The 23978-nt window shown below is 49.8% G+C and overlaps 2 protein-coding genes across 8 annotated transcripts in view; both read right to left on the reverse strand.

The window, feature by feature from the left end:
• The window catches only part of Per2 (period circadian regulator 2), a 750618-nt gene that overhangs the window by 567986 nt on the left and 158654 nt on the right, over positions 1 to 23978 (reverse strand). The gene's annotated exons all lie outside the window — the stretch shown is intronic.
• Positions 1 to 23978, reverse strand: part of Hdac4 (histone deacetylase 4) — a 257625-nt gene that overhangs the window by 42397 nt on the left and 191250 nt on the right. For 3 of the 7 annotated variants that reach the window (XM_031368434.1, XM_031368433.1, XM_031368439.1), the window contains 9 exons: positions 22607 to 22738; positions 18942 to 19054; positions 16106 to 16222; positions 15820 to 16018; positions 13477 to 13715; positions 7476 to 7730; positions 4672 to 4858; positions 2874 to 3007; positions 278 to 398 (listed from right to left, as the gene is read on the reverse strand). In XM_031368434.1, coding sequence (XP_031224294.1) covers positions 278 to 398; positions 2874 to 3007; positions 4672 to 4858; positions 7476 to 7730; positions 13477 to 13715; positions 15820 to 16018; positions 16106 to 16222; positions 18942 to 19054; positions 22607 to 22738 — 1497 coding nt within the window. The remainder of the gene's footprint in view (positions 1 to 277; positions 399 to 2873; positions 3008 to 4671; positions 4859 to 7475; positions 7731 to 13476; positions 13716 to 15819; positions 16019 to 16105; positions 16223 to 18941; positions 19055 to 22606; positions 22739 to 23978) is intronic. The other 4 variants (XM_031368437.1, XM_031368435.1, XM_031368438.1 and 1 more) reach the window with 3 other exon arrangements.

Raw genomic sequence — 23978 nt, forward strand, 5'->3', positions numbered from 1 at the left:
AGCTCCCTAGTCTGTAACCAATGGCTTCAGTGTGGCCAGGCCTGGGACTCTCCAGGTCTCCTCTCAGCCTTCCCCTCAGAAGTCAGAAAGGAACTGCAAATAGAACAAGGGCTGGGTGCCCCTGCTCTCAAGCATTCCTGAACAGCTTCCAGAGCTGACTGTGGCTCTAGGCTTCTCTGCAACATTGCCGTAGCAGGAGTCAGCCACAGGGGCCACTGGCTGGAAACATCCGTGCAGGAGATCAAACCTGGGAGGGGTGTAAGGAGGTCTCGAGTACCTAGAAGTTTCTTACTGTCCAGTTTCTGTCTGTTGAGAGGATTTGTGCCGTAGAGGAGTGTGTGGGCCTCCGAGTGCACTGTTTGCAGCTCTTCTAGTGTGGCCTTGCGTCCGCGGATGCACTGTGGGACACAGGGGAGAAAAGACATTTCTGTGTCAGCTCAATCTCTACCATGACGAGGGCGCTGTCCCGGGGGAATGCAACTTGACTATGGGGATGGGCACATGATTACTGGTTTTTTGGAAAGTGGGAAACAAAACACCACATAACATCATCTTTCAAAATACTGTACATGGCTTACATTTTAATCATAACTTTGAAAAACATTTAAAAAGATAATTCTGCTTTTCAACATGACATTCTTTACTGTTACACAAATGATTTTCAATAAATTATTACTTTGTTTTCTGAAACCAGGGTCTGGGCTTAAAATAGCAGGAAGCATCCAAGGTTTGGAAGCTGCCTGAGCTCATTCTCAGGGGCCTCAAGCCACTGCTCCACTATCCCCTCACACTAGCTTTGTGGCACCCCTTGTGCATGGTGACACACTAGTCTGTGCTGCACTGCAGCTGGCTACTGAGCTCTCGTGCTCTGCACGGGCACTAAGGCCTGGGGAGAGGTGGGCTCCCTGCTTTTATCTGTTTGCGCTCTTACCCCTGCCTGGCTCCACCTGCTTTCTTGGCTGAGGCTCTGCCTCACAGTCCCTGACTGAATGTACTTTCCTGGGAGGGGACAAGACATTAATGAACGCTGAGAACTGAAGGATGCCTCAGGACAACATCTGGACACACAGGATGGCTACTTCATCCTACAAGGCCAGCTCAACAAGAGAGCAAAGAGGATTTTTCTCATGACTTGTGTATACTGGTCAATGCTGCCCCCCAGTGGCATAGCATTCCAGACAGATTTCCAAAGCAGGTGCCCATCCCACCCAGAGGGCCTTCAGGAGCTGATGTAGGCCTGATATTGAGACATCCTCAAAAGTGAGGTATAATACGTGTGGTAAGGGAGAAAGGGGCTATGTGAGCCTGGGCTAAACCTAAAGTCTGAACACTCCAGTGCAAAAGGGAGGGCAGGTGGGCTCATAGGGAGGAAACAGAAATAACTGTGGTGTTTCATCAAGTACTTACTAGCCTTAGAGGCTCCTTGTGCCCTAACCTACACTTATGTTCAGGACAACGTGAGGGATAGATGGAGGGGTTTTCTTAGTTGAGGAGAAGACACAATAGGGTCCCCTGGCAGGTACTGCAGGCAATCCTGGGAGGTGTGATGCCAGCCTTAGGGCACAGAGAAGGGAAGGAAGGCTCACCTAAGACTAACAGTTCCCAGGCACAGGACCCTGGTCTTCGTGATGCCCTACCCATATTCATTCTTCCTCTTCAGAGCTTAGGACTCCTGAGTGCACAGGGCCTAGGAATGCATATCTGCTGTGTCATGAGGAGAGAACCAGGAGAGAGAGGCCTGATATGATCTTGGACAGAGCCTTTTCCTGTGTGACCAGTTCTGCTATGGCCAGGTGTGGGGTGAATACTGCACCCACTGGCAGGTAGGCCAGGCCCCCTGAAAGCAAGCATGGCACCTGGGGAAACTGAGTACTAGTACCCAGAGTGACAACCCCATACCTTCCACATAGTTCCTTGGGCAGAGACAGTGGCATAAAGGAAGCAGAGGCAAAGCTGACCAGGCTGAGGGGCACGTTCCATACTGGCCACTGCCTCATGGAACTTTCCATCTGAAGAAGAAAAGGCCCAGAGTTCTCGACATAGCCTCAGAGCACCTTTCTGATATGTCCAACAGGAAAACACAGTTTTAGTGAAGCTGACGGGCCTGATGGGGCATGTGGGCTGGTCTTCCCTCTGGGTCCTGCATCCTCCCCTCACTTTGTAAACATGGATGTCACACTGGTCAGCCCCAGGGAGCAGCTGAGAAGTAGCTGGGAAGGAGGCAGGGACAGCCAAGGGACAGCCAAGGGAGTCAGCCTGGCATGTGGGTTTGAGGACGCAGCACAGTGGGGCAGCTTCTGTAGAAGACACCGAATCTCAGGGAAGCAGGCAATGTGCCCCCAAGGGCTCAGGGAGAGGAGGCTATACACCCAGTATGGTAGTGCTGGCACTGTGGGTCTGACAGAAGGTGACTGGGCAATGAGGATGTCACTCTTAGAAGTTATTATGGCTCAGGCCTGTCTGACTAAACTAGTTCTCTAATGAACAGGCTGTTACACAGTCGCCAGCTCACACAGCAAGCCATCTCCTTTCTGTTTCTGTTGTGGCTTAGTCAGGGGATTCTCACTAGATGCTGGTACCCCGGTTTTCACCCTGAAGCTACTAGAACTGTGAGGTGGTAATCAGACCTCTTTGCTTTATAAAGTACAAGCCTCAGGTATTCTATCAAAGCAACAGAAAAGGTACCAAGACAGGCTTCTCAGAAGCCCATAGACAGTATGGATGGAGATGAGAATACATAGACGTTTCCTGAACCCTCTCCATTACTACAACATGAATACAGACTAGTAGAGAGCATGAATACAGCAGGCTGGGGGCCATGTCCTGGCATAGACAAGGTGGAAGGTGTTCCTCTGGCCATACAGACCCCATACCTCACACTTGCCACGGAGTCCAGTCTCCTGCAGGCGGGACCAGATGCTCTGGATCCTCCCAGCATGCTCTGGATGGCTGTTGGTGTTCCCACAGGTGCACTGATGCTTCAACATCAGTGTGTCATACACAAGGCCTACAGAGGAGCAGAGCTGAAGTCAGAGGAGTCCTCAGGGCTGAGCCACCCAATGCCAGAAGGTGGCCCTGGGACAGCAGCAGAATTCCCAGGAGGGAACAGAGCAGAACTGGTTCTTGGTTCGAGTACATCCCAACCCCTTTCCAAGCTGGCACTAGAGGATCTTGATAAAAGCACAGTCAGAGACAGACCCAGCATTGGCCAACACTGTAGCTCAGGAAGACTGGTTACACCATAGGGCTAAGTTATGGATAGAAAGGTGAAAAGGTGAGACAATGGCACTGAGGTCTGGGTGGCCTCTGTGCTACACTGACTTCAAGGTATGGCAGGTGTTGGTCCTTCAAGGCCTGCCTGCCTGGTCACTGCCCAGGCTCTGCAGGTCAGTTAGGTGGGCACTGTCCAAGGTACTGGGTGGCCCAGGCTCGAATGAGTTTTGTGGCTTGCCAATTCAGAGCAGCTCAATGTGGGAGGGTTGGGGGTGGGGGTGAGAGGTGGCATGTACCTGCTTACTCAAGACGGATACAAGAGTACAAAGAGAACTGGACCTCTTATATGAGATGCGCATGCAGACGTCAGTCAAGTAAGTACATAAACACAGCTTATAGCTTCGGACTGCAGAACTGAGCCAGCCTGCACAAACAGGAAGGTCTCTTCTGACTAGCCACAGAGAACACTATGAGCTACAGCACTGAGCACTGTTTGCATGCAAGTTGCCACCAAGGTAGCATGACAGAGTTTCCCTTACCTAAGCTGCAGTCCTTTAAGGACATGTTAATTTCAGCCAATGGTCAAATGTTCATGAATAGAACACTTGGTGGGTTCTGTGAGGTGCAATTTTATTGATTGATTGATTGACTGATTAGGTAATTTTAATTTTGAGGTATTACTGAAACTTTTCCTTAAAGTAGGAAGTTTCCTTCTAGGAAAAGAACATGACTATAGTTGCAGTGTTCTGCAAGAAGATATTTTTATGAGACCTGTGCAGGATATCAAGCCATTCTGTATTTATGTAACTTTCTTTCATTTCATTACAAAGAAATGTTAAATCAACAATATGAAGAACCATCCTAGCTTCCTTGCTTGCCACTATAGGGAACTCTTGGAAAGGGAGGTGTGGCCATCTTGGGGAGATAATCTCTGCCCCTGCAGCTGTGGTCCACACTCCTCTGCTGAGCTCACCGTGGAACTCTGAACCTCTAAGGAACAAACTAAAGTGGCACGGAGACACTATTTCCAGCCCACAGGGTAGGTGCAATGCCAGAGGGGGAGAGGGGTCCAGAGTCTGCTCTGCTCCAGCAGGGTTTCCACTAACCACTGTACAGGATGTCAGGAGCCTCATGGCAACAATGATGTCCTAGGCTTGCTTTAGGAGAATATATGCAGAAGATTCAGCTGCTACTGTTGCTGACCAAGAAGGCTGGGAATCCCCAGGCTGGCACACTGGTGGGACTGCTTTCTTCAGGGGAAGGAGAAGGTGGTTTTCGGAGTTTTTTAGCCAGCCCCAGAATAACAGGACCATGGTATGCCTCCATGACTGAGTGATTCTCAGGCCTGCTTGTCTCTGGACAGTTGCAGGCTGCTCCCTTAACCTCTCATTAGTGGCTTACTCCAAGCCTCCTCCCCCATGCCCTATCCCCTACCCCAAGCAGGAGGTCATGAATTACCTGTGGTAAACCTTGGTTTGGTGGGAGGCTCTTGGACTGACATGGGGAAGGTGGCAGATGCTGGGGAGGACTGTGCCCGAGACAGAGGTCTGTGGCTGCCAAATGACACAGGGATGCCAGCAGCCTCCATAGATGCTTGGTAGTTCCTTAACTGGTGGATCCTCTGCTGCTCCAGCAGGAGAGCTTGCTGCAGGGCAGGAAAGAGGGCCATTAGTGCGGGCCATTAGTGCAGACCATTTTGCACCAGTCAGCGACACTTTATTACATAGCCACCCCTAGCCACTGACAAGGCTCTCCACTGTGGGATAAGTAACCACGGATGCTAAGCCTTCTAACCATGTGCCATGATCTGAGAGGGATAATAGAGGAGAAGGCACTTGACATACAAGCCTTGTGTAAAAGGATGAGGGGAGTTGCCATCTCAAAGGCCCACAGGGAGATGTGGTCCAGGTGGGGCTTGAGAAGAGTCCTCTGAAGAGATGGTGAACAGAGGTGGACGGGCTGGTACTGGACAGGAGTCAGGTCCTTGGCTGGGAGAACCATTCTGGCCAGCGTGAGAATGGGACAGTGAGTGTACACTGCCATCCCTTCCTCCACAGGTTCTTCTGGTAGTGAAAGGGTGACTAATCTGTGGATCAAACCTCGCAGGAAAGCAAAGGCAGACACAGGCCAGCTTTATATTATCTACTGAGTCCCTACCCTGGCCTCTGACCAATCTAGTATTCTCATGCTAGGAAGGACAGAACTATGGGAGAAATGAAGGGACATGCTACTAAGGGCTCAGGTGCCCCGTGGTGGTGGTGGTGGTGGTGGGGTTGACGAGGACACACTGGTGGGAGGCAGAATCTGGTTGGGTGTCTGGCAAGTATGAGGTTACCACCCAGGGTATTATCCCTGGGGGATGTGGACCCTGATGGGAACTCTGGAGACTGGCGGAGGTGCAAGTCCCCATAGGAAGTAAACCAGCTCAGTAGAGAGAGGCAAAGAGGAGATGTCCAAGGCCCGCCCAGAGGCAGTAGTGAACACTTCCTAGGGTCCAAGAGAGCTGAAAAGGGAAGCCATGTTATCCCACACCACTGCTGCATCTTAAAAAGGCAATTTAACTCTAGCCCACACCCATAAACTTCATCCCAAGTCCTACTGATGAACAGATCTTATGGAAAATATTCACTCCTGAGCTGTGAGCAGAGAGGAACCTTCTGCAGACAGACACTGGGCCACAGTAAGGAGGCAGGGCACCTCCTGTAGGAGGGCCGTGAACACTCAGGCCGAACGAAGCAGAAGACTCAGAGCCTCCCAGCATGCATCACCATGGGGCTCAGCCATTAAACAGCTGACTCTGAGTGACATTCCCTCTGTGCATTGCCACAAACTGTTCTGTGCCTGGGATCCCCATGACGGAATTTTATTGATTGTTCTCCAGAGAACACAGGCAGTTAGGACTCCGAAGGACTGTCTCATGCTTGGAGCATCTGGTGTGTCTATAAGACACCTGTACCAAAAGCAACTACTGAAATACTCTGACATACATCAGTATGGTAACAGAATACTGGGTTTTAACAAGGGCCCACAGTATCAGCTTCCTGTGAGGGTCTGCTTCAGACAGGACAAACACACCATGTCCCTCTGGGTCTCTCAGCCTGAGGGAGTAGACAGTTCTGGCCACGAACTGTCCGAAGTGCCTGGCTCATAAGACTGATGGCTTCTGTCACCCTCTGTGAATTCTACTAGACCATAAAGAGCAGTGGTCATGTGTGAGGACAGACTATGGGGCCTATTCCCAATGGAGAAATTCAGGAGAAGCTAAGCCATCCTCATGCTGTGGCTGCTATCTAGTTGTCTCAGGGACCATATGAGAATGAAAGTCAACAGGTGCTTGTTGGAGGAACCCTGAAGTTCTGGTCTTACCAAGTGCTACAGAGAAGCAGAAGCTAAATCTAGAGTGTCACTGGACTAAGGAGGGCTGTGGCTAGAAGAATCCTGGAGTCCAGCAAGCAGGGTATACCTATGAGCCTATGCCCTAGAACAGTACCCAGGCGTCTTGGGAATACAACTAGAGTCTATACTCCTGGATCCCCTAGCTCCCCCCTGTTACTCCTAAGGCAAAGGCAGCTTCTCTGGGGGTTCTCTGGCTTCTAATCTAGGGCTCCCTTCTCTGTCCCTGGTCTTTCTAGACAAATGCCAGTTTTTCACTGAAAATTAATAGTCACTGAACTCCACAGTTTCTGGCAGTCCGCTACTGTTACGACACCCTGGAGCTGCCTTCTCTGGATCAGAAGGATGGTTACTAGGACAGCAGCACCCAAGGTCCCAGTCTCATCAGACCGCGACTCCTTTTTTTGTTGTTTGTTTTTGAGACATGATCTTACTATGTAGCCCTTGTGGGCCTGGAACCCACTGTAGGCCAGGCTAGCCTTGAACTCACAGAGATCTGCTTGACTCTGTCTTTCCAGTCCTGGGATTAAGGTCATGTACCATCACACCCAGCTCCTTTCTGATTAATACCTCAACTCTCCTGCTCTGTTCTAGTTCTAGTGGTTATGTTGAATCTCACTAACACTTGTTTTGGGTTACAATCTACAGCCTCCCATAGCAGAGGAAAAAGTGCAGGCTGGATGATTGAGAACTGTACATGCATACCTTCAGAGGGCAGGTGCCCAATCTTCATGTACCTGAGAGTGTACAACAAATATACCCCACCTCCCATGAAGACAGTAAGATATCTAGGGTCAAAACAGTGAGGGTCTGTGACTCAGAGGCCAGGAGAAGCTGAGGGTCAGCTGCCTGCTCTCTTCATTCCACACCTGTCTAAAGAGTAGCTCCTGTTCAGTGGCTGGGCGCTGGCTTGGTTCTGCCTCTCGAGTGGCCTCCACTTCTTCCTCCTCACTCTCAATGGGCTCTTGCTTCACCTGCACACCAGCTAGGGAGGGCTCCTTCTGCCCAGAGAGCCGATCTAGGTAGGGCTCATCCAGCAAGGCCTGGTGTTCACGGAGCTCCTCCTCTGTCTCCTCTGGGTGGCTCTCAGGCTGCCGAGGTGGCTCACTGGGTTTGGAGATTATCTGCAATGCAGAGGAGACAAAGGAAGTCAGGACAGTTGTGGGGCTCGAAGAAGTTCCTCCACATTCCATAGCTCAGGAATGCTCTACCAAGGACTTGTATGATCCAGGGCCAGCAAGTACTATTTATCCAGACAACATGGATCCTAACATTATCTGAGACACACAAGAAATGATGCTCAGGGCTAAGGTAATGTGGCCTGCACAAGATACTAGGTACTCAGTGCTCATGCGGTGTTTCTGTGTGCCAAGAAGGAAAAACTAAGTCAGGTTGCTAGTGTTAGCTCAAAGTGCAGAGATGAGTAAAGGTAAGCTCGAGAGAGGCCAGTGTCAGTCACACAGCCACAGATACTGTACCACCCTCCTCAGATGCCACCTAGCAGGACAACACCGTGGCTGGAGAAGGGCAACAGAAGCAGATATCAGGTCCCCTGTGGTAAGAACCTAGTACAGACTTGGGAGGTCCAAAAGCAGTTCTCAGAAGTACCTCTCTGAAAGCTTAGGGAAGTCCCAGATAGACAAGACCTTTAGGACATACATCAGTCTGTGGGGGGCAGTATTGGTGGTGCTCCATCAAAAGAACGTGCCAAGCTCTCCAGCTAATTTTGATGAAGCTCCCACATGCTGTGAAAGCACGATTTCCCCAATTATGTTCTGAAAGCCTAGACCGCTCAGGAGATCTTATTCCTAAAACTCCAAGACACAGAGGAAGATGCAGAGGAAGCCGGGGAGACACGGACCATGGGGCACTGCTTCTTACCAAGTGGATGAGCTCAGTGGGATACAGTACGGTGACAATGGTGCTTGTCCTGTATCTTAAGCAATCTTTTAGAGCATGAACATGCATAAAATGGGGTGGCTGAGTGAAGTCCTAGACATGTGAACTGGCATGGCTAAGGTTGTGTCATATTGCACATAAGTAGATCAGCACACCGTACACTGTCAACAGCCTCAAGCTGTTAGGTCCATTGACCTAAAGCTAGGTCAATGGAGCCCATGCCAACTTAGTGAGCTGTTAAGCCACTCCCCAGCTGATGGGACAGACTGGGCAAGCAGGCTTCATCAAAAATACACTGTTAAGTATTTATTCCCCTTTATAGTTTGTGATGTACCAAAGGCACCTTACTCCTGGGTATCCCAAACTTCTAACTCTGACTTTGGGTGGGGGAAGGGCAAGTGACACCATTCTGGCAAGCACCAGGGGCAGTCTAACTGGCTAACAGAATGAGGTGAACTGGGTGTCTCCTGTCAGGTTTGCCGAGACAGGGCCCTTTAGGTCAGTGCTATGGCAGGGATGGAAGACACAGTATCTTTAGATGACCTGGGGAATCACCTGCTAGGGAGTAATAGCAGAGGGACAGCCAGGACCCAGGAGGGAAGAATAGGAGAAACTGGGTGGACAGGGCTGGGAGCAACCTAGGACCTCTGCAACAGGCTACCACTGCCCAGGAGCTCACAGGTCTAAGAGGTAGCAACAGGGCTATGGAATGCAGAGACAGACCACAGAGCTCAGAACATGGCAGAGGACTCAAAGAACTTCCTTTAGGTCCTGGGTGGAGAACAGCAGGGAAATGCAAGCTCAGTCTGGCTAGAAAGGTTGAAGGAAGTATAAGCATTGGGATGCAGATGACAGGTCAGGACTAGGGATGGCTACCTTCAGGAGGCATAAATAGAGGCAGAGGTGGAAAGGTAGACCTAGAAAGATAGGTGCTCAAGTAGTCAGAGCATGACCGAGGCCCTCTCTTCCTCCGTCCATCTGCCCGCCCACCTGTCCATCAGTCCATCAGTCCGTCTGTCCGTCTGTCTGTCACGGGAAGGGGTCAAGAAAGGCAGAAAGGTATTATCGCTGTATGGCTGACCTGCCAAAGATGACTGGGCTGTAAGGCAGTCAGGTCATTGTAAAGGCTCATCTCTAAGTGGTTACAAGTGCCCAGGGATAGCCCATGATGAACCTGACCCCAGGTCCCTCCCTACTCTAGGATGGTACTCAGAAAACAAAACAACTGTTCAAAGTAGGCCATGACAGGTAGAGGCTGTCATAGGAAGGGTGCAGGGTGTCTTCTCAAAGGAGGAGGCAGGGCAAGCGTGCTGTGGGCAGACAAGCTCCATTCCTGACATCTTTATTATTCAACACTGGAGAAAGATGTTAGAAGAGCACACACAGCCACTCACCCCCCATCTACAGCCTGGACAGACAGACAGAGGGGCCTCTCCTCCTAATATCTTTATATGAACAGCTGAGCCTCACAACATCAGCCTCTGTCTTATGGCCCCACAGTTATCCCTGACAACTTCTGTGCTCCTTTCTGGCTTGAACACGTCCTGTGTTCTGTTTGGTGTCATGTCTCTTCAGTGTCCTTGTACCACTTATGGTTCTGAGTACCTTCTGTTTCTCTTAAGGTTACAGTTCGAAGTATCCCTCTGGACAACATTCAACTTTCCTAAAGGCTGGAGTCTGCCTAGTTAATTCAGGCAGGAATACTGAAAGTGACACGTAAGGGAAAGGAATGTCCCCTTAGAACCCTGGCTCCTGTTAGCTGGCTTGTCATCTCAATGTCGACTGTCTGTGGCTGAGGAGGCTACCTCTAGGAAAGTTGGGGGTAGTGCTCAAACTCGTACATGGTTGTGGGCGCTTGTACTAGCTGTGCCTGATGCTGGGAAGGCCCCAGGGTTCCTGCTTTTGGTTCCCTGTCAATGGCCCCCACTGCCAGGACAGGCTTCCAAGTTGGGTACAGTTTGCTGACAACGTGACAGTCACTGATGCCACATAGGCAGGTCTGCAGTCTTGGCACAAAATAGGCAGGCAGAAACTCCAGAACAGGGAGCAGGGAACAGGGAGGCCCTCAAGGGGCCACAGCTTGGCCAGGCCTCCCTCTAGAGGATGTCTATCAGGGATGCTACCATGGCAACAAGGGCCACTGAGAGCCCTGTCAAAGATACAGGACAGGCCATGGCCTGCAGTGGCTGAGCCACTCTGCTCAGCACTGACACAGGTGCTGGTGCAACTAGGTTTCATGAGCCATAGTCACAAACAGGATTCTCTCTCCCTTTTTGAACTCATCTTTGCTTCTTTGTGGCCACAGAGATGGGATCTTCAAGCAGAGCTGACTTAGGGAAGCAAACCTGGCCTCAGACAATATAACAAGAGAGGCTAGTGGGGAGGCAAGCAGCAGCTTGCCAACATGTCAGCTCCTGTTGTCCAGAGGCCTCTTTGGACACTGGGGCCCTGTTTTATCAAGGGATGAGCACACACACACTACCATATTCAGAACAGCAGGATTAAAATATCAGACTGAAGTTCAGAGCCAGAACCCCACTGGCAAGCACAAGGTATCTAAAACTATTGGATGCTCATAAGTAGACCACCCACAGCAGTCCAAGTTCTCATACACAAAAGAGAGTGAGGCTCAGTGAGGCCAACGATTGGCCTGCACAAAGAGCAAGTGATCTTGTAGATTCACCATTGCTGCAAGAACTGCTTTCAACTATGGGGAAGATATTCTGGGTATAATTTCTGACTTTTGGAAACAAGGCTGTTGTGAGGTGGGTCTGGAGGCAGCAGTTAAAAGGGGTGCTTTCCTGTCATGATGAGCACTACACTGCATCTTCAACAGCCTTCTTTCCCTGGGAGATTTCTTCCCTTAGCATGTTTTTATGAAGCACATTAATGTGGGCATAGCACTCATGTCAGGAGCTGGCACCCAGTTAGGTATACTGGCTGCCACTCTAATCCTAAAAAGTCCAGGAGAGCCAGCTCAGCAGCCCTGTTTTGTCCCTTGGAAAAATGGCAACAGTCACAAATGACTGCTGAAAACACAATGCTAGAATGAGTAATTAACTCCTGTTACATCTTTGGAGCACTGGCATTTTAAGATGAAGGCTGAATGCACAGTGGGCACGAAGCCCAGCTCTGGTCCCCACTGTGTCAAGCAGGAAGTGGATGGCCTTCAGGAGCAAGCCTCTCACAGAGCAGGGCAGGAACACTGGTGCCAGGCAGCACAGAGAACATCAATGTCTTCCTGGGCGTCCCAGGAAAACATTGTATAAACATTTCAATCAACTGTCATTTGCTATCACAAATCAATCATGTAACAAATCCCAGTGAGATCACCCAGCTTCTAAAGTCATCTTCAAGAATGTGCACACGAGAATGGGTGTTTCCTGTCTTCAAACCTCCTACCACACCACTCAGGTAGTGACACAGTGAAATTAATAAGCCTAGGCTGCCATTAGAGAGATGGATATGAAAGTGCTTTGACACCTGGGAGTACAGACACTTGGCAGGAACCTGTCTCGCCCCCAGCAAATGCCTTTCCTATGTAAATGATGGGATGTCTGGAACCCCCAACTTCTGAGAGGCTCAGAATGTTAGGCATGGGGGTTGTGGGTTGAGGGACTGATATCATTGCACATGATAGGCAGGAGGGGCCTGGCTGAGCCTGCGCTGGGATGTGGTCTGCAGCAACTTCCTTGGGAAACCAACTTGATCTTGGCCCTCTCAGCTTGCAGCAGAGATTAAAGTGGGATGGGTGTGGACAGGAGACATCGATTCACTGTGGGACTCAGCAGATCCCTTTGGATTGGAAAGAGGGACACTCTGAGTATGCACTCATCTTCCACGACAGTTTCTCATCCCCGATCCTTCCCATCTCCATAGGGAAGCAGAGGACCAGTGCTGTGCCTTTATCTTAGTCCATGTCCTCAACCTGTGGGCTACCGCCCTTTGGGGATCAGATGACCCTTTCATTTCAGGGGTTGAATATCAGATATCCTGTAGATCAGATATTTACATTAAGATCTGTAAGAGTAGCAAAATTATAGTTATGAAGTAGCTATGAGATAATTTTACAGCTGTGTCACCAGAACACAGGAATTGTACTAAGGGTCGCAGCATCACAAAGGTTGAGAGCACTGCTCTGAGGCCTTGCCTCTGCTGGTCACTCCTGGGAGTAAAAGCCAGCAGGAGCTGGCCAGGACTGGTTTGCTTCCCTGACATCAATGTTTTTGGGCCTTTATCTGCTGCATGACCCCAGGACAATGATAGGCATGTTCTGTCACCTGTCACCATAGGATAAACTCTGGGGATGCTCCATCCATCCGTAGTTCGGCTGCTATGAGCAATACAGATGAGGTTTGTGGACAGGTGTCTGGGAGAAATTTCCATCTCTCTTGGAGAAAAGCTGCTGGGCTGTTTGCAGAACGGTCATCTGAATGGCACTGAAGGTACCTGACTGACTGACAAATCTGATGGCAACATACGAAACTCCTCTCTCCCTGCTCACCCGCAGCACAGTACTAACTTTTCCCATAGATGGGGCTGAGAGGCTCTGGACAATCTGACAGTACACAGACCTCTACAGGCTGGCCTGCTTCCAAGCTGCTTCTGATGGTATAACTCCCACCTTCCAACAGTTGCTGGTGCCAGGTGACTTGAAAAATATGCTTCAGAGACCTAATGCCACTGTAAAGTTATAGGCCTTGGGGGAGTGTTTGCTTAAAGATCTACTTGGCAAATAACTTAAGAAAATCCCTAAAAGAACTGCCTATGTAGATTCCCACACAAGGACGCAGAGCCTCTAGAGTGCAAGGATGTGGCCCAGTGCTTCCAGGTGCTGCTGGGCTGTGAGGAGGGCGCCACACAGCAGCACACCTCTCTACACTCCCTAGCACACCATGCACTAGAGCGTGTGCTCGGCTTCCCCCTCCCCATTTTGGCCACTCCTGGTCTGGCTGCAGGTGATAGACCCACCTTGCTGAGGTGCAGCTGCTGCTGCTGGAACTGTTGCTTGTGCTTCTCCAGGAACTGCTGGTGCTGCTGCTGGATCACCAGGTGCTGCAGGGCCTGTGCGTTCTGCGGCAGGGGTGCTGACTGCGTGCGCCCTAGAGGGCGGTGCTGCCGCAGCTTGTGAATGGATGGGGACACCCTGTCCGCACCAACCAGGGACTGTGTGTGGAGGGGCAGCGCCCCCAGGCCTGAAAGATACCAGTCTGAAGATAATATGGAGGAAAAAAAACAGCAGAGGGGAAAAGGAAGAAGAGAGGGGAGAGACGCTGTTGAGTAACCAGTGGAGAAAACAACATGCCTGCCAGCCCAGGCACTTGCGACACATGACTGTCTGCAAACAGGCTCGATTCCAGCTAGAAGCTGTAAGCCTGGAGCTTGGGCTTTAGCAGGGCAGAGAAAGTCAAGTCACCTGTAGATCCCATTGATGCAGTCTCTCCAGGAGCACAACAAGGAGCACTCCACAAAGTATGGCAACAGCCTAGCATCAGCTTGCCACATCTCCAATAGACATTTCCAGAGATGGCTCTTCTAGCTCATGCACATCCCCAAATACCAGAAAGAAGAGCAGTTTGCAGCTGACCTGCTGAAACTCAGGGACAAACTGACACCCAGGCACTGTCAAGACCTTGACCTTCAATGGATTACACCACAGGAGACTGTATCAAATGCAGAGTGGCACTGAGAGAGGAAAAGAGGGCCGCACATGGAAGGAATCAGATCTCCCCTAGAGGCATGACAGCAGGGCTGCAGTGACAGCACAGCATGCAGCTGGTGCAGGGCAGCAGTAGCTGCAGGACAGACAGACATTAGTTCAGAGAAGTGGAAGGACTCAGAGAAGAATGTGCTTCACATACTTCCCTTGGTCAGTCTGTCTGGGAGGAGGGCCATGGTGCAAGGCTGGAGTCTCTGCTAAGAGCTGACTCATTTGTCAGTGGTGTGCTTAGACAGTGCAGAGATGACAGCTCTGGCCACATAAGTAGTGGGATGCTGTCCTACTACTTTGGCTTGAATGTTCACAGGTCTGGGCTCTACATGCAGTATTACTCATCACTGCTCTAGACAGTGGGGAACGTGGGCCTCTATGGACAGCTGTGGCTGAGCAGAGGAGATCCTGTTCTGGATGCTCCTTTCCTCAGGAGACCAGAAAGAACCTAGCGACAGCAGCATCAGAGACAGGGTGCTGGAAGAATGGATGGAGTGTGCTGGGGGAAGAGTGTGGAGTCTGAAGGTGAATCACAAACATGCCCTGACATCTCAGCACTTAGGAGACTGAGGCAGGAGAATCAGAGTTTGAGGCTAGCAAGATTTAATATCAAAACAGCAACAATAAAGAGACAAACCAAAACCCAGTCCAACCCGAAAGGAAAAGACTAAACCAGGAGATCAACACCGACTGGGCTGCAGGGTGTCAGACACTGCCTATGAGAACTGAGTCTTTTCACTTTGTCATTGTGCTAGCATCTCATTCACAGATGGGAAGATGAAGTCCATAGTGACTGGCTTCCAAGAGAACAGACAGGAAGAGGCCTGAGTGTAATGAGCATTCCATGGTCACTGGGACACTGCTCTCCAGAGCTGGAGCAGGCTGTCCCAGCAGACCAAGTGCTGTTCCTGTCCAGATCACTGACTTGCGAGAGCCAAGTGTACACTGGAGACAAAAAGCACAAGACAGGAACCCTATACCAAGCCCTACAGACTGACTCACACAGTAGATGGGTACTCTAACACACCAACCAGAGGGTGGCCAGGAAACACTGGAACACGTACAGTCATAGGATGGCTCTGGCTGTGACTGAGTGAAGCAACAGGTGTGAAGAAGGTCACCTACTGACCTAAGGATGGTATAGAGATCTGGGCCAAATCACCAGTAGGTTGGGTTCTGTGTCTCATGGGAAACTTTCCACATGCCACCATTTCTGGAACAGTCCCTTCAAAGCATGGTCACTAGGTAAATGTCATGAATTTACTCTTTCTCTAACTTGTACTTTTTCTAAATGTAATCATCTTCAAGCTGAGAAATCAATGGTCAGTTGTGAACTTGCTTCACTGAGCTATAGGGAAACCTATCAGATGGAGAGCAGAAGGCTAAACAGAGGGCCACTGTCATTGACTTCTACTCCTTGGTTATCTTCCTAAGCAGGACATAGTTTTGTTTTGTTTTGCCACAGCTAAGGCAGCTACCACATTAGAGACTCATAGTGTTTCTACTGTTGTGTGGGCTCAAATGTTCTTTCTAGTTTTCTTTAAAAACTATAGGAGGCCAAGGAGGCTGACCTAACTGCACAGAGACCTGGTTGTGGTTCTTACCTGTGACAAGGGGTGTCTGGGTGGGTGGCTGCTCCAGTAGGACCATGTGCTGCAGGAGGGGGTTGTGAGCTGCTGCACCGTCCCGCTCCAGGGGTGAGGTGCTCAGGTACGGGGTGAGGTGGGTCCCAGGGAACAAGGAGATCCGCTGCTGGAGAGCTGGGAGAGCAAGTCTCTCAGCATCCTGCTGGCCTGCCGCACCCTGAAAGGTACAACCAGTATACTCAGGCTGTGGAAACTGAGGCAGACACCTACCCCATGCCATACAGACCCACAGAGGCCAACTTACAGCGGCAGGGCCAGTGGCAGGAAGTCCCAAGGTGATGTTGGGTAGGGATGGTGATGTGTAGAGAGGAAGTGGGGCGACTGAGCCTTCTCGAGTCACAAGTCTGTGTGCCAAGCTCGTCTGTAGACAGAAGACATTGTGACCATCAGAGTCTGATACAGACGTTCCAATACAAGCAGCATATCCAGGGCTGCAAGGGGCACTTACAGCATGCGCGTTGACCTGTGGTTACCTGGTGCAAAATAAGCTGCTCAGACTGTGGCCTCCAGGTGCAGGTAAGACCTTCAAGCATGCTACAGGTACAGAATCAGGGCTCTTGTTCCTGAGTTTTCCCCCTCCTAACGGGCTCCCGCTACCTTATTTGTTTTTATTCAATCTGCCTACTTACCATAAAACTGTGGGTAGGATATTTAGAACAAACACATCTTAAAATATTTTTGTAGTTAGGATTTTTCCAAGAATGACATAAAAAGTAGAAATCAAGAAGAAAGTTAATGGTGAGGAGGAAAAACCCTGTTCTTATAAAGGTAGATGATGCCAACAGGATCTGCAATGCAGAGGAAAAACAAAGGCTAGAATACAAAGAACTTGTCAATCAAAGACCAATTAATATGAGAGTAGAACTCAATAAAGACAATGATAAAAGAACCCATTAGAAAGGAAATGAAAAAATGCTCAACTTTTACCAGTGACTGAAAAACATATTTATCAAGTCATCAAACTGACAGATTTTGTGAAAGCTCAGAAAAGCTGAATCAAGTGGTCATGGGATTATAAACTGTTGCACTTTTCTGCAGACTGATTTCACAATCTGTGTTTGGAAGCCTTAAAAGATGCATTGCTCTTGAATGGGCAGCTCTACTCTGAAGATGCAATAGGAAGAAACAGCCCTAAGGAAATGGCCCCAAGCACATGAAGTCAGCAACAGGGTCATTTAAGCAGTCTGATGGCAGCAGCAATATGTGGCTTCCACCATGCTGCAAGTCATAGTTAAAAGAACACAGGGACTTGTGCATATTAACACACAGAGGTCAGAAACTGGCCTGATAACCATGCTAGCTGTTACTTCTGTTTATTAGTGGTTATTATTCTGTTGTTACTGGTGTTATTTCTAAGGTCAGAGTTGGAGGTAGGCTTAGGGTAGGTTTGTCATTAGAGTTAGTGTTAGTCTTGGGGTTAGGGGCAGACGTAGGAGGCTTAGGGTTAGGACTGTGGGTAAGGTTAGGTTAATGCTTGGTATAAAGTTAGTATAGGAGATTCCTGGGAGTGCTGGGGTTCCTCAGTGACCAGGGCCAGTGGTCAGATGTTGCACATTTTGCAGGAGTGTGAGCATGTGCAGTTTGTAATAAGAGGTGTGTTAGCTACCAGCGCTTCTCCTGTATAGTGAGGCTTTTGGGACACTGCTGGGATTTCCCCAAGGACCCCACCATGAATAGCTAACACATGAGCAGCCCTCAGCCACAGCTCATCTAATTCTAGTATCTGAAATTCAAAAGGAATGTCCACATGTGATCCAGTACTTAAACACCAGCTCTGCCTGTGACAATGACTGTCAGAGAAGAAACCCCTCATTGGTCTTGGGGATGCTCTGGATGCTTTATTGATTTGGGGCAGCCCAATTTGTATATTTGGGCTTTATAAACTTAGAAGCAGAACAGTGATGCTCCACCCAATGAGGAGCTGTTATACATCTAACTGCCAAGATCACATATGTATCTGGGCCCACGACCAACAAGAAGAGAGCAGAGTTAACATCCTAGGGCAGGAAACAGTTTTCTGGTTTTACTCTGAGGCTAATTACAGGTCTGTCTCAGCTATAACCTCAGCCCTGCAGGACTGTTAAAACTTGCAACAACCTAAGAAAGTGCTAAGTTGGAAGGTTAAACAACACAAATGATGAGAGAAATATAAGTATAAAGTAAAAGGGACCAAGTGCAATGGAATGAACCTCACTTCTTGCAGCGACCTTTATTTCTAACTTTCCAGACATAAAGGGGCTAGAAACTGACATGAAGAAAGCACTGTGGCTGTGTATCTTCACGTGAGGCTCTTAGCTCTTTGGAAGAGCAAGACTCATTTCTCAATGCTAAAGAAGGAACTCAGTCACTGTATTACTAATCACAGGCTCCTGTAAGGTATAAGCTCCCAAGAAGTTCCCCACTCACTGTTCACACGGCAAATAATACTGGCTCAATCCAAAGGGCCGTTTCTGGGTGTTCTGCCATATTCTGGCCTGTAGCAGCAACACCACTGGGGCAGTCTGAGTTCTCCTGTGTTTCCTTCACAGCCTGGTCAGAGCCTGTCTTCCCTATCTACAGGGAAACTTGGAGAGCAGCCTCCTCTGCTGCTGCTGCATCCTGGGCCAGGCATGTGGCTCAGAGATGCTTGTGGAGCAAGGGGCAGTATGTAGTGAGTGTGCTGGGACCTACTGTTCTGGAGCCACCTTGGACCTGTCTTCTCTTTTCTGCTCCTTTCTCCCATATTAGTGTCCACCAGTAACATTTGCTTCCCTAACCCTTCTCTCAAATGTCCTTTTCACTCCACAACTGCTCTCACATGCCTGTTGCTTGCCCCATGTGCCTTAACACACAGTGTGTATGATGACAGTTGCTTCTGTGACATACCTGGAGAAAGATCAAGAAAAAGGCAGGTTGGAAGCTCCCATATACTATGGGATCTGAGGCCCTCATGTTTTAGAGGACCATGATGAGGACAATGCGGAACAACACCTGGAAGGCCTTTCCCAGAGTACTGCTATGTTTTAGTCCTCACTGGACTACTGTCAGGCTAAAGGCTGGTACGTGGGGTGCTGGGCTTATATGAGTCTGTGCTGACCCACCTCAGCTGGAGCGCTGGGCACGGTGGGTGCGATGCCATTCTCAGTGCTGACGTTGCCAGAGCTGCTATTCGGAGAGCTGGGACCGGAACCAGGGGCGCTGCTGCATGCGGAGTCTGTAGATGAGAAACAGTAGCTGGGGTTGGGCACTGGGTAGACACAGAGAGCCCTACTGCCTCCCTGAGTTTCTGCCTGCTAGCCTGATGCCCGTGTTTAAACACAGGGAGGGTAACACAATTCCCTGAGTCTCAGCTTTGCTGCTGACCTCCCATGAGCCTCCCAACAATAAAGCTCTGTGGATGCATGGTTGATCCTTTCAGGGTGTGCATGTTACCTGTTCCACAGCTCTTTTGGATTTCAAGATGTTTTGAAACATCAGAAAGGTAAGCTCTTAAACAATTATTAATATTTGAACAAAAAACCAGTGAATAAAAAGGCCCAATGTTTTTGTTTTTTTAACTTCAAGAGGTCAAATTCATTGTCTTGGTAAAACTAATTTCGAACTAAAGCAATCTATTGTGACTGCTCAGTTTACTAGCAACCCTCTTACTTTACTATGAACTACCCAATAGTCAGTGGCTTGTACAGCTTACAAATGTGATTTGAAATCTTAACATTTGCTTGTGTTGGGCTGGGCACACTGTTCTTCACAGCCATGGGCTGGCTGCAGCTATCTCCTATCACACAGCCTGGGTGGCGCCTCGCTATGTTCATGGGCAGATGCTGAGCTTTTGATGTCTGGCTCAGGGATGCTCTGACAATAGCGTCATCTGGTTAACAGTTCACAAACACACACATGAACTACTTTCTTGAAACAGTCCAGGTAGTAGCAACAGTACTCTGAGGTCAAACTCTAGCCCTAACCCTGGACACAGTAGGGCACTGAAGGGGCTCAAGGGCACCCTTGCTGAACAGAGCACAGCCACTCATGCGACCAGCTAACAGGGCTCCTCAGCTGCAAAGCTGATTCTGAAAACTGTCTGTTAGTATAGCCCTGCAAGACAGGACAGGAGGCTAGAGAGGACTGAAGCAAACAAGCCTGCAGCCCTGCAGAGCGGGAGGAGCTTGGCCTTTCTGAGTGGTGACGATGCATCGTTTCACAGCACTCACCAGGAAGCTGTGTGTCCAGTGCATCGCCTGTCTTGCGCACAAATATGCTAGGTCAAAGACATCCTGACATTCCTTTTGGCAGAAGGCTTGGTCCTCTGTGGACTGTGTCACCCACCAGCCCCCTGAGGCCACTTCTCACCCTCTAATAGCTGCCTCCACTCTAGAACCTCAGTCTGTCCTTTCTCTGTCCCTCTCCTCCAAATGCCAAGTAGGTTACACAGGTGAGGTTGTATTTCCCTGAATCTTGCCAGCTGGGAGCTCCAGAGCCTACTGTACTGAAGAGGTGTTTCCATTTTACTTCTGTACACGTGCTTTGCTCAGAGTCCACACTCTGCTCTTGAGGTCACACTGCCAAGAGCAGCCACCATGTCCTACTGTGGACTATGCTCTTTGCTGTGCAGCCTGTCTGCACAGCAGAACCAAGCAAGTTCTCTTTAGGTACACACTCCTGCTAAGTATGTAGATAAACATTTTCTCCTACATGCTGCAGTGTAGGGCAATAAAAATGTGGGTATGACTTGTGGTTTTTCACTTTGAACAAACTAATGTTTCAGTGCTTTATTCATCCTGTTTCTAGGAATCTGGTCTATGGAAATGCACACAATACATGGCCTTCTGTTATTTGCATTAGCAAAAGAGGGTGTCAAAAGGTACCTGCAACAGTTATTAAGTGAGGAAATAGATGGCTGTACAGTAAGAGGCCCATCCTCAACTGTGGTGTGAACACATCACATACTGATGAGGATGACAGGAAGCAGACTGAGTGTGATCTTCATGCTCTTCAGCCAGCATGACCTTCATTGCAGCAGGGTAAGAGTGGAGTGCTAACCTGCCATGGCCCGCCCTCCATGCAGGGTGCAGGCCTCTTTTGCTCAAGGACCTTTGTTGCTCCCTTGCTCTTCTTGGAGCAACTCCAGCTAGAGTCCCTTTCTCTTTGTTGCCTGAAAATGGCTCTACCTGAAGCACCACCCTGTCACAAGTGCCCAGGTGGCTATAGTGACCCGGGCAGCACAGCCTGTTTCTCAATTTCACTTATCTGTCAAGCTGTAGCTCAGAGGCCACCTTCTCCACAAGTTTACAGAGCAGACAAGTGCTTCTAATACACTTCAGGCCTGCCTGGGGCTTTCACGCAGACTCCCACCTAACACAGTGCAGCACTGCCTTGCACTGCCACACTGGCCTCTGGCCAGCTCCCTCCGTCATGCTTTACTCAGAAAGCAGAGGGCAGGCACCTTTTTCTCACATGACTCTCAATGGGCAATAAGAAGCAGAAGTCATTGGGGTGTGTAGCACTCAGAGCAGCCTGACAGAGACTCACGAATGATCTTGTCAGTGAGAGTGCATAACCTAGGTACATGCAAGGAGTGGCTCACACCAGGTACTGCCACAAGCGGCCAGGCTGCACAGCAGTGTGAGCAGCTTCTACTCATATGCTCCTAAGATTACCAACTCGATTCCCAGTGATGGGCAGTGAGTATGGGGGTAATGCTTCTTTGTATCCCTAGGTAAGGTGGCTCAAATAGAGTAAGCAGGAGACAACAACTGAATGGAAAGGAAGGCTGTGACAAACTACACAAGTGTCAGAATCTTCTTTGCACAGATCCAAGATCTACAAGCCAGTCCCTGTGCGAGGGCTCACTGGCCCTGTGTGCCTGGAAGGCCACCCGGCTCTGTCCTGAGGGCAGGTATATGACCTGAGTGAGGGCTCTGTCCTGAGGGCAGGTATATGACCGGAGTGAGGGCTCTGTCCTGAGGGCAGGTATGTGAGACTTGGGTACTTGTTCTGAAGGGCTTTGGCAAAGGAGCCCTTTTGTTTTTCCCTAGGAAAAACATCAGCACATCAGCTAGGACATCAGCACATTCACTGAAACAAGCTGGACCAACTAGACAGGTGCCACTCGCAGACCAACAACAGAACCTTGCCCTTCCAACAGCATGCTCAAGGCTAAGGAACTCTCTTCAGGTCAGCTCTGAACCACTTCCTTTTTCCTAGATGCTAGGATTTTAGGGTGATGGTGTGAGCCCTGGCTGAGGTGAGCACTTAACCTAAGAGGGGAGTGCTGGGAAGAGCTTGGTGGGGTGGGAAGGACTGTGTCCTGCTGAATTTCAGCCAGCAGGTGGGGCCAGCATCAGCATGGTCACTCAAGTGGAACTAGCTGAGCTCCTTACTCTTCCCCTGATCAGCTAGCCACATTGATGGGGAACAATCTGGAAGCTCAAAGGCCCCACTATGCCTGTGGGCGGCAGAAAGCAGGCAGAAACACGCCTTAACCACTAAAGGAAGGGCCATTTTAAACCTACCTTCAGAAAATCTCTGAATGCCAGGCAAGATCTCTCTCTCACGTGAGCCTAATGGCAGCCCTCTGAGGGAACTGAGCCACAGACTAGGACTTGGCCAGCCACTCTAGCCCCACATCTCTAAGTGGCTGGGCCTGGCATGTGCACTGCCACTCAGTAGGACAGCATAAGGGAACTGGATTGGGCTGAGACCCATTGTTAGAGGTGTCAGAGTGCAGGGTGTGTGTTAGGGTCGGGGGCTTACCTGCTCCCTGACATACCTGTAACATCCAAGGGTCGCTTTTTTAGAGCAGTGGCCACAGGGCCATCTTTCCTGCGCAACAGGGGGCTGCTCCGTCTCTCAGCTACTTTCTGCTTAAGCCTTGACCGTAATTTCAGGTTAGGTTCAGAAGCTGTATGGAAGGAGATGTCGTTATAGCTAGGCAGACACACTGGTGGTTTAAAATATGCACAGCTGGTAATCTCCACTTAAGTATGGGCTGGAAGGCAGGGCTCCTCTGACACTGGATACAGCTCCTGTAGTCCTTTAGTAGATGCAGTGGGTTGGGGGCCAGGGCAATATGTGTGCTTCCATTCTACCCTGAGGACACTACCACAGTGCCCCTGATTTATTGGGCATAGCAAGAAACCACTGAAGCATGACAGTCACTCAATGAGGATGCCTCTTAAATAATGGTCTCCTAAACAATTCATCTGTAACTTTAGAGTAGTGCTGCTCTGAAACCTGAGGAGAGCTGACAAAGGTACTTTCCAAGGTTGTCACTGTGACATCATCACAGCTTCCAAGTCACCGGTCTCCTTGTTCACCTGAAGACACCTGCATCTCATAATCCTGAAGCAGACAGCAGTGCCCCAGCAGCCTCTGTGAAGGCACTGATGCTCCAAAGCATGGGATAAAGGACTGGCTGGGCTGCTTCTCTACACTGGGGCACAGCTGAGGTGGGACTTGGTTTGGCTTTTGTAAGCAGCTCTCCTGTGCAGACAGATTCATGTAAGAATCTGCAACCGTGAGGCCATGACAGACTTCAATCCTCTTCAGCAAACTGCAGATCCACTTCATCGTTGCTCCTGGGATGGCACAGCCACGAGCTTCACAGTCTAGTGTTGGATGGGAAAGGGCACGGACTCTGCAGCTGTCAGCTCTCAGGACAGGACAACCTGGGAGTGCTTAGACAGCCAACATGCCAGAGCCCCTCGGCCTGTCAAGCTTGGGCAACATGTTCATTTGTGAGGCAGTGAAATGTCACCTTGGCCTCTCTGAATCCTGAGAGGAAAAGTTCCCTACCTCCATGTGGCATTACTCTCATCCCCGCATGAAGCCAGATTCAGAGAGGCCAGGTCTGAGGAGGAGGACTTGGGGGACTTCTGTTCTGGCCTGGGACATGTGGACAAATCTCAACCTTCTTTTGGAAAAAAGCTGAGGCAAAGTGCAGCGTTAGGATTCTCGGGCAGAGTGGGACTGAGCAGGTCTCCTGCACAGCTCCCAGAGATGTGAAGGCAGGGTCTGATGGGTTCACAAGAAGAGAAAGAAACCCAAACTTATAAAGGCTTCTTACCTTACCAGTCTAGTGCTGAGTGAATACTGGGATCTGTGTTCTTAAATTTCCTGGTTTACAGAACTAAGAGCCAACT

This window comes from Mastomys coucha, unplaced genomic scaffold (assembly GCF_008632895.1).
Source record: "Mastomys coucha isolate ucsf_1 unplaced genomic scaffold, UCSF_Mcou_1 pScaffold14, whole genome shotgun sequence".
In the NCBI taxonomy this organism is placed as follows: Eukaryota; Metazoa; Chordata; class Mammalia; order Rodentia; family Muridae; genus Mastomys; species Mastomys coucha.